General features: G+C 50.8%; 1 protein-coding gene across 1 annotated transcript in view; it reads right to left on the bottom strand.

Annotated features, from left to right (window-relative positions):
• Window positions 1–9,527, bottom strand: part of Rhp (GTP-Rho-binding protein rhophilin) — a gene marked incomplete in the record, with an annotated part of 127,037 nt that overhangs the window by 46,263 nt on the left and 71,247 nt on the right. Inside the window, 1 exon segment of the mRNA XM_077686752.1 lies at window positions 1,538–1,640. Coding sequence (XP_077542878.1) covers window positions 1,538–1,640 — 103 coding nt within the window.

The raw sequence follows: 9,527 nt of genomic DNA, 5'->3' as shown, positions 1-9,527 counted from the left end.
CCTTGCCCCCCCCCCCCCCACTTCAAAGAAAAAAAAAAGTAGTCTGTGATCATGCTTAGACCCCCCACAGGAAAAAAAATCCTGCCACCCACGGCGTTCATCTAACAGCCTAGAGTGATAGTCGACATCCGTGGTATATAACTTGAATATGGGCGCGAAATTCAACCCAGAAAATATATGAGAGCAGCACGCAGTTATGACAGTGCGAGAGAAAAGTTACTCCCGCGTGACCAAGCTGCTGCTGTTTTCTTCTCAGCGTTTCTATTCACCATTCTGAGACACCGGCAAGATCCAGAAAAAGCGAAGCCCGGCAACATAAACCTAATTTGGTCCCCGAGTACAGCGCCAGCGACACGAGCGTTACATTCGCTATTGCGCGCCGGTTGTAGTCTCTTGCACCCAGACACCGCGCACACCTTGGCAGGGCGCTGTCGCCTCCGGGTTCCCCTCAGGCGCGATTTAATTGGATAAGCGAGCGCGCAATCTCGCCTAATTGTGCAGGCCTTTGTTCGACTCGGTCGCGGAGTGAGGTCACGTTCGTGAGCTGATCGGTTCCCTGCGCATTCCCGAGTGCCACATTATGTGCATATTGGCGCCTGGCGGGCGCTAAAAACAGGGAAAGACTCGACCCACATGAACCTTTTTTTTTTTTTGTCTACAATACTCCACATGGGTCTTACACTTTACTGTACAGTCCTGCGCTGTCCCCTAGTGTCGCTGCGCCATGCTCTCAGCATGCAAGGACATATATTCCCTTGACAAGCTGGAGGCGCAGCAGAAAAAAAAAAAGCATAAAAAAAACTATCGGATGGCACTTGACGACGAGACGAGGCTTAACGCTTCTGCGGCTCGGAGCTCATTCCTTCACACGGGTGTATGCACGGTTGGATCTCGGCGCGAGGAATCCAGAGCCCCTGACAAGATGGATGGGTGACAGACCGGCAAAACGTCGTCCGGGCCACCACCACTTGCGTCGCGTTATTCCTTTTTTTTTTTTTTTCCGGTCGACCAACCTCGGCGACGGATTCCTTTTGTTTCACGCGCCGCTCTTTCCCCGCCACCAGCACCGGCGACCTCGATCGCTTCGCGGGAGGGGACTGCATACTGCGCGGGACCCAATTTCGAAAGGCCGTGCGGCCATCGACAGCGCACCGCATTTTCGCGTGCCCGCGCAAGCCGCATGTCTCGTGCGATTCAGGCGCGACTACACGCGGCTCGCTTTGGGCGCCAATGAGGCGACCACAACACAAGACGCTTGTGTCCTGCTTTCCTCAGTGACGCCCGCCGAAGCACTTCCTTAAAGTCCTATAATGCCCCGCCACTGGACAAGTCTCGGACTTCCTCGTTGCAGGGCCCGAGACACGAAACGCACACCTACGCTACTGCCATTGCTTCTTCTCCTTCCGAAGCCACTCGGGGGGAGAAATGCCGCCACGCGCAGGAAATGGCGGCTATTTATCAGGAGCCGAAGCGGCTGCCGACCATACGTGCGCAGCGAGCAGACAATAAGAAAGCGTGCAGGACGGGGTGTACTCACTTGAAGAGCTTTTCGGCCCCGTTGCGCATCATCATCTGTTTGGTGATTTCGTGATTGATCTTGGAGCGCCGGTACTGAAGCTTGCCGCGGCACGTGGCAGCCCGGGATCCGAGCCCTGCGGAACGAAAAAAAAGCACGCCGTGAGTGAAGGCCTCATCTCAACTGGTGCCCAATGACGAGTGTCAGTAGATACGCAGATTTACTGCAGTCTGCAGTGAAGTCCACCAAAAACAATTCACGACATTCACGGAGCAGCATTGTGAACGACGCGAGTTGCAAAGTATTTCGCCTCGCGATGCCGGTTGGTGTTCCAAGGAAGAGAGTGAAGGGGGGACTGTTCGCAGAGGCCGGGTATCGAACCTGCGGCCTGGTGCCCAGCTGCACACCGCATTAGCCACCGCAGTGGGCGGCTTTGAAAGTGGGATCAGCAAACGAGTACATTCATTTAAAAAAGCCCCGTGAAGGTAGCGGTTATCGACGAGAAACTACACGCAGGTATATTGGTTGCTGCCGAAACTACGTGCAAGGTAAAAAAAAATGAACGAAAAAAAAAAAAAAAAAAAAAAACAAGGCGAAGACCACAGCGAGCTAACCGAAAGTGACGAGGTACCCGAAGCGGGCCTCTGCCGGGCCATGAGTGGGCTGCGGGTAAGTTCGGTGCACCTTTGCGCCAAACATCGCGGACTCTCTTATAAGGCTACAGACGCTTTTGCAAGAGGAAGCAGCAGAACGACTTCGAGACACCATGGCGCTCAGGAGTCGGTGACGGAACCTTTCTCGCGCTAATGACGCGGAAGCGGAGCTCCGGGCCGCAAATGAGCCCCCATTTCCCCCTCGCTCCCCGCGAGCAAGAGGCCGCAATAAGTGGTGCACAACTCTTGCTATCGATTAACAACCCGCTTCTGGCGTTCCGTGCAGTCATTCGAGCGGGCAGCCGCTGGGGCAGCTCCGGAGAGAAATACGAGCAACGGGAAGTCCAGCGGAGCACCGCGAAACAACAGCGAAGGGGCCGCCGCACGGGCAGAGAGCTGCATTAATCACCCTTCGCTGCAGCACGCCCATCCCTCGGGGTGCATTTCGCGGGGCGACGCTGCCCGGTGTGCACGCACCGCTGGACTGCATTCAGCGCCAGCACAGCGGTGTGAACCCGGACGCACGAACCAAGACCTCTCTCCCTGACGCTGAAATAATGCCGTCTTCCGGTCTTAACAAAAGTAGGACAGCCGAACTTAGCTTGCATAATATACCAAACCCCTCTCACTTACAGGTGCGACTAAAAAATAAATTTGTGCATTCGGGTTTTTATCGTTTGCTCGCGTTTCACTGCGGCTCAACGGTGCAATATGCTCAAGCGGTGCAAGCGTGTCTGGAGGAAGCGAGCAAGGAGAGCTGTCTGCCATTCAGGCAGAAATGCATCTGTTAGTCCCCGCGAGCATGCAACCCCCCCCCCCCCCCCACTGCCCATTCTTTCTTTCTTTTTCTTTTTTTTTGCGCGTGCCGCTATCCTGCATTTACGACTTTTCCACCCCAAGTGCTTGATTTGTACCTAACCCTGAGTGCAGTGCACTGCTAAATGCAAAAGAGCTGCCTTCCTCGAAACTGCCCCTACCCCTCATTTTTTCTCTTGTCCAGCCATTACCTGAACCGATTACCGGCATTCGACACTTTTTTTTTTTTCTGCTCCTTTTTCGACATTTCGAAGGTGGCACACAACCTCAACCCGCCGTTTCGAGCAACCCGGATGATGGCGGCAACAGATGCGCCTGTTGCCGTCGTTTCCTTATGACATGCCTCGCTTTCTCGCATCGCCGCTGCATTCTTTGCCAGCGGCCGAGTAATAACAGCGCCCTAAAAGTTGGTCGTACGTTAAAGCTATTCAAACAATAAATCTTAGCCTGCTGGTTTCCTTTCTCCTCTTCTGCCACCATTCTATCCTTGTAGGGACTTTCACCGATGCAAAGTTCAACTGTGCGCTGACTACACAGCTACACAACGGTGGACGCTCGGAGAGATTGAGATCGCCGCAGACGTCGCGAATGAATCGGCGAGAAGAAACCGAGAAGCTCTGAGGCAATGTCCGCTCTGTTGCAGTTGTGTTCCGTCTGTTCGGCCTCGCAACGAGCACGTGCCATGAACGGGACAGTGAATAGAGATGCCTGTGCACGCCCGGAAAACAGTAACGCATTGAAACGAACGGAGCGAGCACATATAAGCGCTGATTGAGAGAAAAGGGGCACCTGTTTCAGGGCGATCACAAGATTGTTCAAGTTTTCGATCCAGGTCTCCATGGCTGGCCGTATATGCGCTCACCGTCGGGGCAGTCCTGCGCGGACACGCGCACACACGCCGTCGCCTCTAGAGCCGCAAAGTGGCTCAGTACCGAGCCAAGCCGACAGCCATTTCGAACTTGGGAGAAACAGATTCCACCCGACGCTCAGCCCGTACGCCGCTTCCACAGTGCAAGCAAGCCGGCTGGCCAGAAGGCGATACGGCGTTCCCTTCGACAAAGCACGGAGCTACTGCAGTGGGCGCCGACGCAGGGCACGGCCTTCGGCCTGAAGTGACACGCAGGGCGGCCGGTGACGGGGACCAGCTGCGGGCCGCTGCAGAGCTCCTCCCAGAGGATGACGCCAGCGACTCCGAACACTCTCCTCCACCACGACACCCGGTCACGGCACTGGTCACAAACTCGAGGCACGCGAAACGACCGGCAGGCACGCGTGGCGCCGGAGCTCCGCTGGAGGACGTTTCGGCAACTTCGCGCACCGTTTACCTCTGGCGGCTCGAGCGAGAGCTCGTGCGACCCACATCGGCCGGCGGAGAGCAGGCGCCTCTCGACGACAAAAGCCTTCTCGCCCTCGGCGCCACGAATGGAACAAGTCGGCTGCTGGCCGACCAGCTCAACGCCCTTGGGGCCACGCCCCGCCAGATTCGATTTGTATACAGCTCCGGGGGACTGCGGACCCCCTTTTTGCTCCCTTGACGGGTCACTTGGCACCGCTCTCTTTATCGCACCGTCGGCGGCGAATTCCGCGGCTCGACCGCGGCGATCTTACGCACGCGCCTGGGTGCCGGCATCCGGAGCAACGCGCTGTCGCCACCAGCCGACCACGGGCAGAGGTGCGAGCACGCGTGAAGGCCAACACTGGAATTAGGCACCGGGGATGGCCGAGTCGCTGTCCCCTTTTCCTCGCACGGCAGCAAAACGAAACAGGCGCAAAGGAGATATCCAGACACGATTACAGCAGCGCCCAAATTCGGGGCCAACAAACAAACCGCAGAAAAGGGGGGCAACATCTCCTCTGCTGAATCCGCGTCACGCCTTAGCGACAAACTGGAGAACAAGTGTGACCTTGATCTTAAATTACTTTGTCGCCGAGTGCAAATACCCCGCAGTGTATGCCACCAGCGAATATAATCAGGCATAAGCTGGCTGGCCTATATCGCAAGTCACATATTTTTTTTTTTCCCTTTTTTGTCAATTGCATTTTTTCGCTCCCTTAAGCGTTTACAGCCACAAGTGGAATAACTAAATAGTTCCTCGTCTTCCCACATCGACATAAAATGCGTCATATAATTGCAATGCACTGGCCGAGCCGTCACTGCACTGCTTTTATGACAGCCTGTGTGTGTGTGTGTGTGTGTGTGTGTGTGCGTGTGCGTGTGCGTGTGCGTGTGCGTGTGCGTGTGTGTGTGTGTGTGTGTGTGTGTGTGTGTGTGTGTGCGCGCGCGTGTGTGAGCGTGTGTGCGCGCGTGTGCGCGTGCGCGCGCGTGTGCGCGTGCGTGCGTGCGTGCGTGCGTGCGTGCGTGCGTGCGTGCGTGTGTGGGGGGGGGGGGGGGGGAATGCGGTGCAGAGGCAGAAAGGGAGCTCTGGGTATAAATATCGCCTGTCCACAGCCGGCCTTAGACGAGCTTGATTAAGAACGAGGTGAAAGAATCAACAGTGGACGTCTCATGCGCTGTTAGGTCTTGTCTCGCCGGATGTTTAGCTTCTTGGATACTCAGATTCGGTCGGACCTTCCGTGACGTTGGGCATACGGGCAAGCTGCAAATCCCGTTTTGATTGGATCTTCATTCCTTTAAGCGCCATCATCATCATCATAAGCCCGTTTGTGTCCACTGCAGGACGAAGGCCCCTCCCCCACGTTCCTCATCCTGTATTGCGATGTACATTGCCCCATTTTCTCTTTTTTTTTTCCCCCTCCATCGAGTTAATGGGACTTCTGGTCCCAACTCTCGGCAGCGACTCTGTTACCCTGATGGTCACCGCAATGCGGTGTTCTCCACTAGTTCCTCTTGCATCAGTCCTTTTGTTTCCTGACATGAGATGCTCATTGGGTTAACCTAAGCTTTTGTTCAGGGCGCTGAATGAGGCGCCAAGTTTCTGCCCCCGTGCATCACGAGACAGGAACCACCTTCCTGCAGTAGTTGTATCGATTTCTGATAACCATTTTTTTCACGATGCCCTTCCTAACATTGTATAATAAGGTGAATTAATCTTTACATGACAAACTGATTGCTTTATTTGCGTTTGTATTATATCTGACTGCTTTTGTTATTTACCTGAATTGCTTATTTACTTGAACTGAATGTATCTTTATATAACAAATTGATTGCTTTATTTGCGTTTGTATTGTAACTGACTGCTTTTTTTATTGTGTTTGTATTGTAGATTGTAACCACTCCCCTCTGTAATGCCTTCCGGCCCCGAGGGTAAATAAATAAATAAATAATAAATAAATAAGTCGCGGTACGCACTGGAAATATAAAAACGGCAGTGCTTTTATATATGGCGCATAAAAGCAATAACACCTGTACGCTTGCAATAAAATGGCACGTGGTACGCAACATTCGCATTTGCACAATAACGGAAAGTGCAAATTTAAATATCTGCATCATCGCGTGCCGGAACTCCCGTGCACCGAGGAGCCCGAGTACGGAAATGCAGGAACATAGCCCGGGGTGTGTGTGTGTGTGTGTGGGGGGGGGGGGGGGGGGGTGAAGGAGGAATAACTTGAACCCCTCCGAAGTTTTCGCCAGGCAGCGCGTAAGCATGGCTTAGTCCTTTCGGCAAAACTCCACCCTTCCGATAACCCGTAACGCCCCCCCCCCCCCCCTCACCCCCCGTCCGAAAAAGATTCCTGGCTAAGATTCTGCCTCATTCCCCACATTCAAAGTGGCATATAAACACCCTTTAATAAGAACGGACCCATTTGAGTGCAGTACAAACGTTGGCTAGTTGGTGCATTACAACCATGGGAAAATTGGACTAGAAGACGTATAGGACGACAACATGGTAGTATCCAAGCACAGCTCAGAATAAAAACTTTACTTGCGGAAAGGTTGTGCCCGCATATGCACAAAAAGATCACGTATGAACCAGAATAGTGCACACTACGCACGCATGGAAAACAAAGGGGGAAAAGAATGAAGGCGATACGGGTGAACAAGGCGTTTCGATACTAAGGATGTGGAATTGCTTTTTCTCGAGAAAGCTTATCAGCAATACCCGACACTCTCGCCCAGAAATGCGATTTCAGCGCTCGGGAGGAACGCAGAGGTGTAACTGACACCTCCATCACATTTCTTGAGAACCGCGTACGCTTGAAAAGATTTTGTGCTTGCGCATCCTCTCGTCGCGTCCGATAACGTTGCAGCGCCCCGAAGCGTGGACTTTGCAATGGATGGCCAAGTTTGTGCCTGTGAGAGTGCGTTATACTTCAGGCGCGTTCCCTCAGCCGATCCGCCCCGTTTGACCGTGTGGACGTACGACGGCCCGCATGACAAACGGATTCCATAAACCTCACAACCCTGGCAGCAACCTGCTCTTTCTTCGAAGAAAAAATTCCGAAGAAAACCCTTTTTTTTTTTTTCGGAATTTACGTTCACGCACAGCTTGGGCAGCTTTTTTGGCACTTGCAGCAAGAAGTCTTTGACCTAACCGCTCAACCCACGATGTGTTTTCGCTTACAAATGAACACCGGCAAAAAAAGCTATACCGTTCGAAAATGTACGCATGCAGCTCAAGGTGACCGACAACAATGCTAGTTGGAACTGCTATCTCCCCGATATAAGCAGCTGCCACAGTTTGCGTCAGCGCTTACCAAGCTAGAAAAAAATGGTAAAAAGAGGAATCACCCCGTCAGCGCTCTCAGGAATGCGTTGCTGCGCCCGTTCCCAAGCTGAGGAAAGCTTCCGTCCGCACTTTAGCGGCTAACTGCGGCATTCCTCAATTTTTTCCTCGCAATCGGTGAGAATCTGCTGGTGGCGTAGCGCACCAAGAAGAAAACGAGCGAAAGAGACGTGACTACCAAAATGGAAGTGTTGCTCTGTGTTTGTAGCGTTGCCCATAACATCAAGAAGGCAGGAGTACGTGAAGTGTTTCCGGCTCTGCTCAAGTAACATAAGCTGTGCACTGGCACAAATTCTCAAGAAAACGGCTGGTGGACAAAACCAGAAAAAACACGCAAACCGCTTACGCTTCGTTCACTAGTAAAGCCAGCATTCAAGATGTAGCCAAGGCAGGCACATTGGACGTAGTCCGTCGCCCCCCCCCCCCCCCCCCCTTTTTTTTTGTACATATACTAGGTACACATACTAGGTGTCTTCGATTTGGCTGCACTCACTGAACTCTTTCCGATAGTGCAGCACTCGCCTCTTCGATTTTCGAGTGCAGCGTGCGGCGCCTGCACTTTTCTCTCCGGTTTATTGACGGTGCAGAGTTCAGAATGAATTCACGGCTTTCCTTGCACTTTCCTGAGAGAAGGAGAGGAGGTGCAGAAGCAGATGAAAAAAGTGCAGGACCGGTTCTGCAGTGGCGGCACCTGCGCTGAACTGATCGTGAACTCATGCAGAAATTGCAGGCATATATATATATATATATATATATATATATATATATATATATATATATATATATATATATATATACAGGAAGGAATGCCGGCAGTCTACAACGCCAAAGAAGGCATAGGGGAATGGTTAGAATATTTGTTTACCGTTAGTGCCGTTACATTATTATTTATTATTATTAATTACGTGAGAAAGAAAGAAAAACACGCGCCCAGAGTGGGGACCGAACCCACGCCTTTCGATTAGATCTCGAATGCCTTACCAATTCGGCTTACCAAAGGCGTGGGTTCGGTCCCCACTCTGGGCGCGTGTTTTTCTTTCTTTCTTTCTCACGTAATTAATAATAAATAAATAATAATGTAACGTCACTAACGGTAAACAAATATTCTAACCATTCCCCTATGCCTTCTTTGGCGTTGTAGACTGCCGGCATTTCTTCCTGTATTTTCTAACGAGCCCCTCATTTACAAAAAACATATATATATATATATATATATATATATATATATATATATATATATATATATATATATATATATATATATATATGGGTTCGGTCCCCACTCTGGGCGCGTGTTTTTCTTTCTTTCTTTCTCACGTAATTAATAAAATAAACAAATAATGTAACGTCACTAACGGTAACAAATAGTCTAACCATTCCCCTATGCCTTCTTTGGCGTTGTAGACTGCCGGCATTTTTTTCTGTATAATATATATATATATATATATATATATATATATATCGCGAATCAGAATAGGAAATGAGGGGCTCGTTGAAAATAAGACAGAAATAAGAATTGGCAGTCAAGAAGACCTTGGAAAGCAAAGGGGAGGATGTAGTAGCTCAAGATAAAGAATTCGGAAAATAAGGAAGTGGAGAAAAAATACCCGCCAGGTGGGATCCGAACCCACGATCCCACCTGGCGGGCATTTTTTCTCCACTTTCTTATTTTCCAAATTCTTTATCTTGAGCTACTACATCCTCCCCTTTGCTTTCCGAGGTCTTCTTGACTGCCAATTCTTATTTCTGTCATATATATATATATATATATATATATATATATATATATATATATATATATATATATATATATATATATATATATATATATATATATACACATTAGAGAGAGAGAAA

This window comes from Haemaphysalis longicornis, unplaced genomic scaffold, assembly GCF_048455015.1.
Source record: "Haemaphysalis longicornis isolate Haplotype H1 unplaced genomic scaffold, Haemaphysalis longicornis Haplotype H1 scaffold_1, whole genome shotgun sequence".
In the NCBI taxonomy this organism is placed as follows: domain Eukaryota; kingdom Metazoa; phylum Arthropoda; class Arachnida; order Ixodida; family Ixodidae; genus Haemaphysalis; species Haemaphysalis longicornis.
This window is presented reverse-complemented; position numbering and strand designations above follow the sequence as displayed.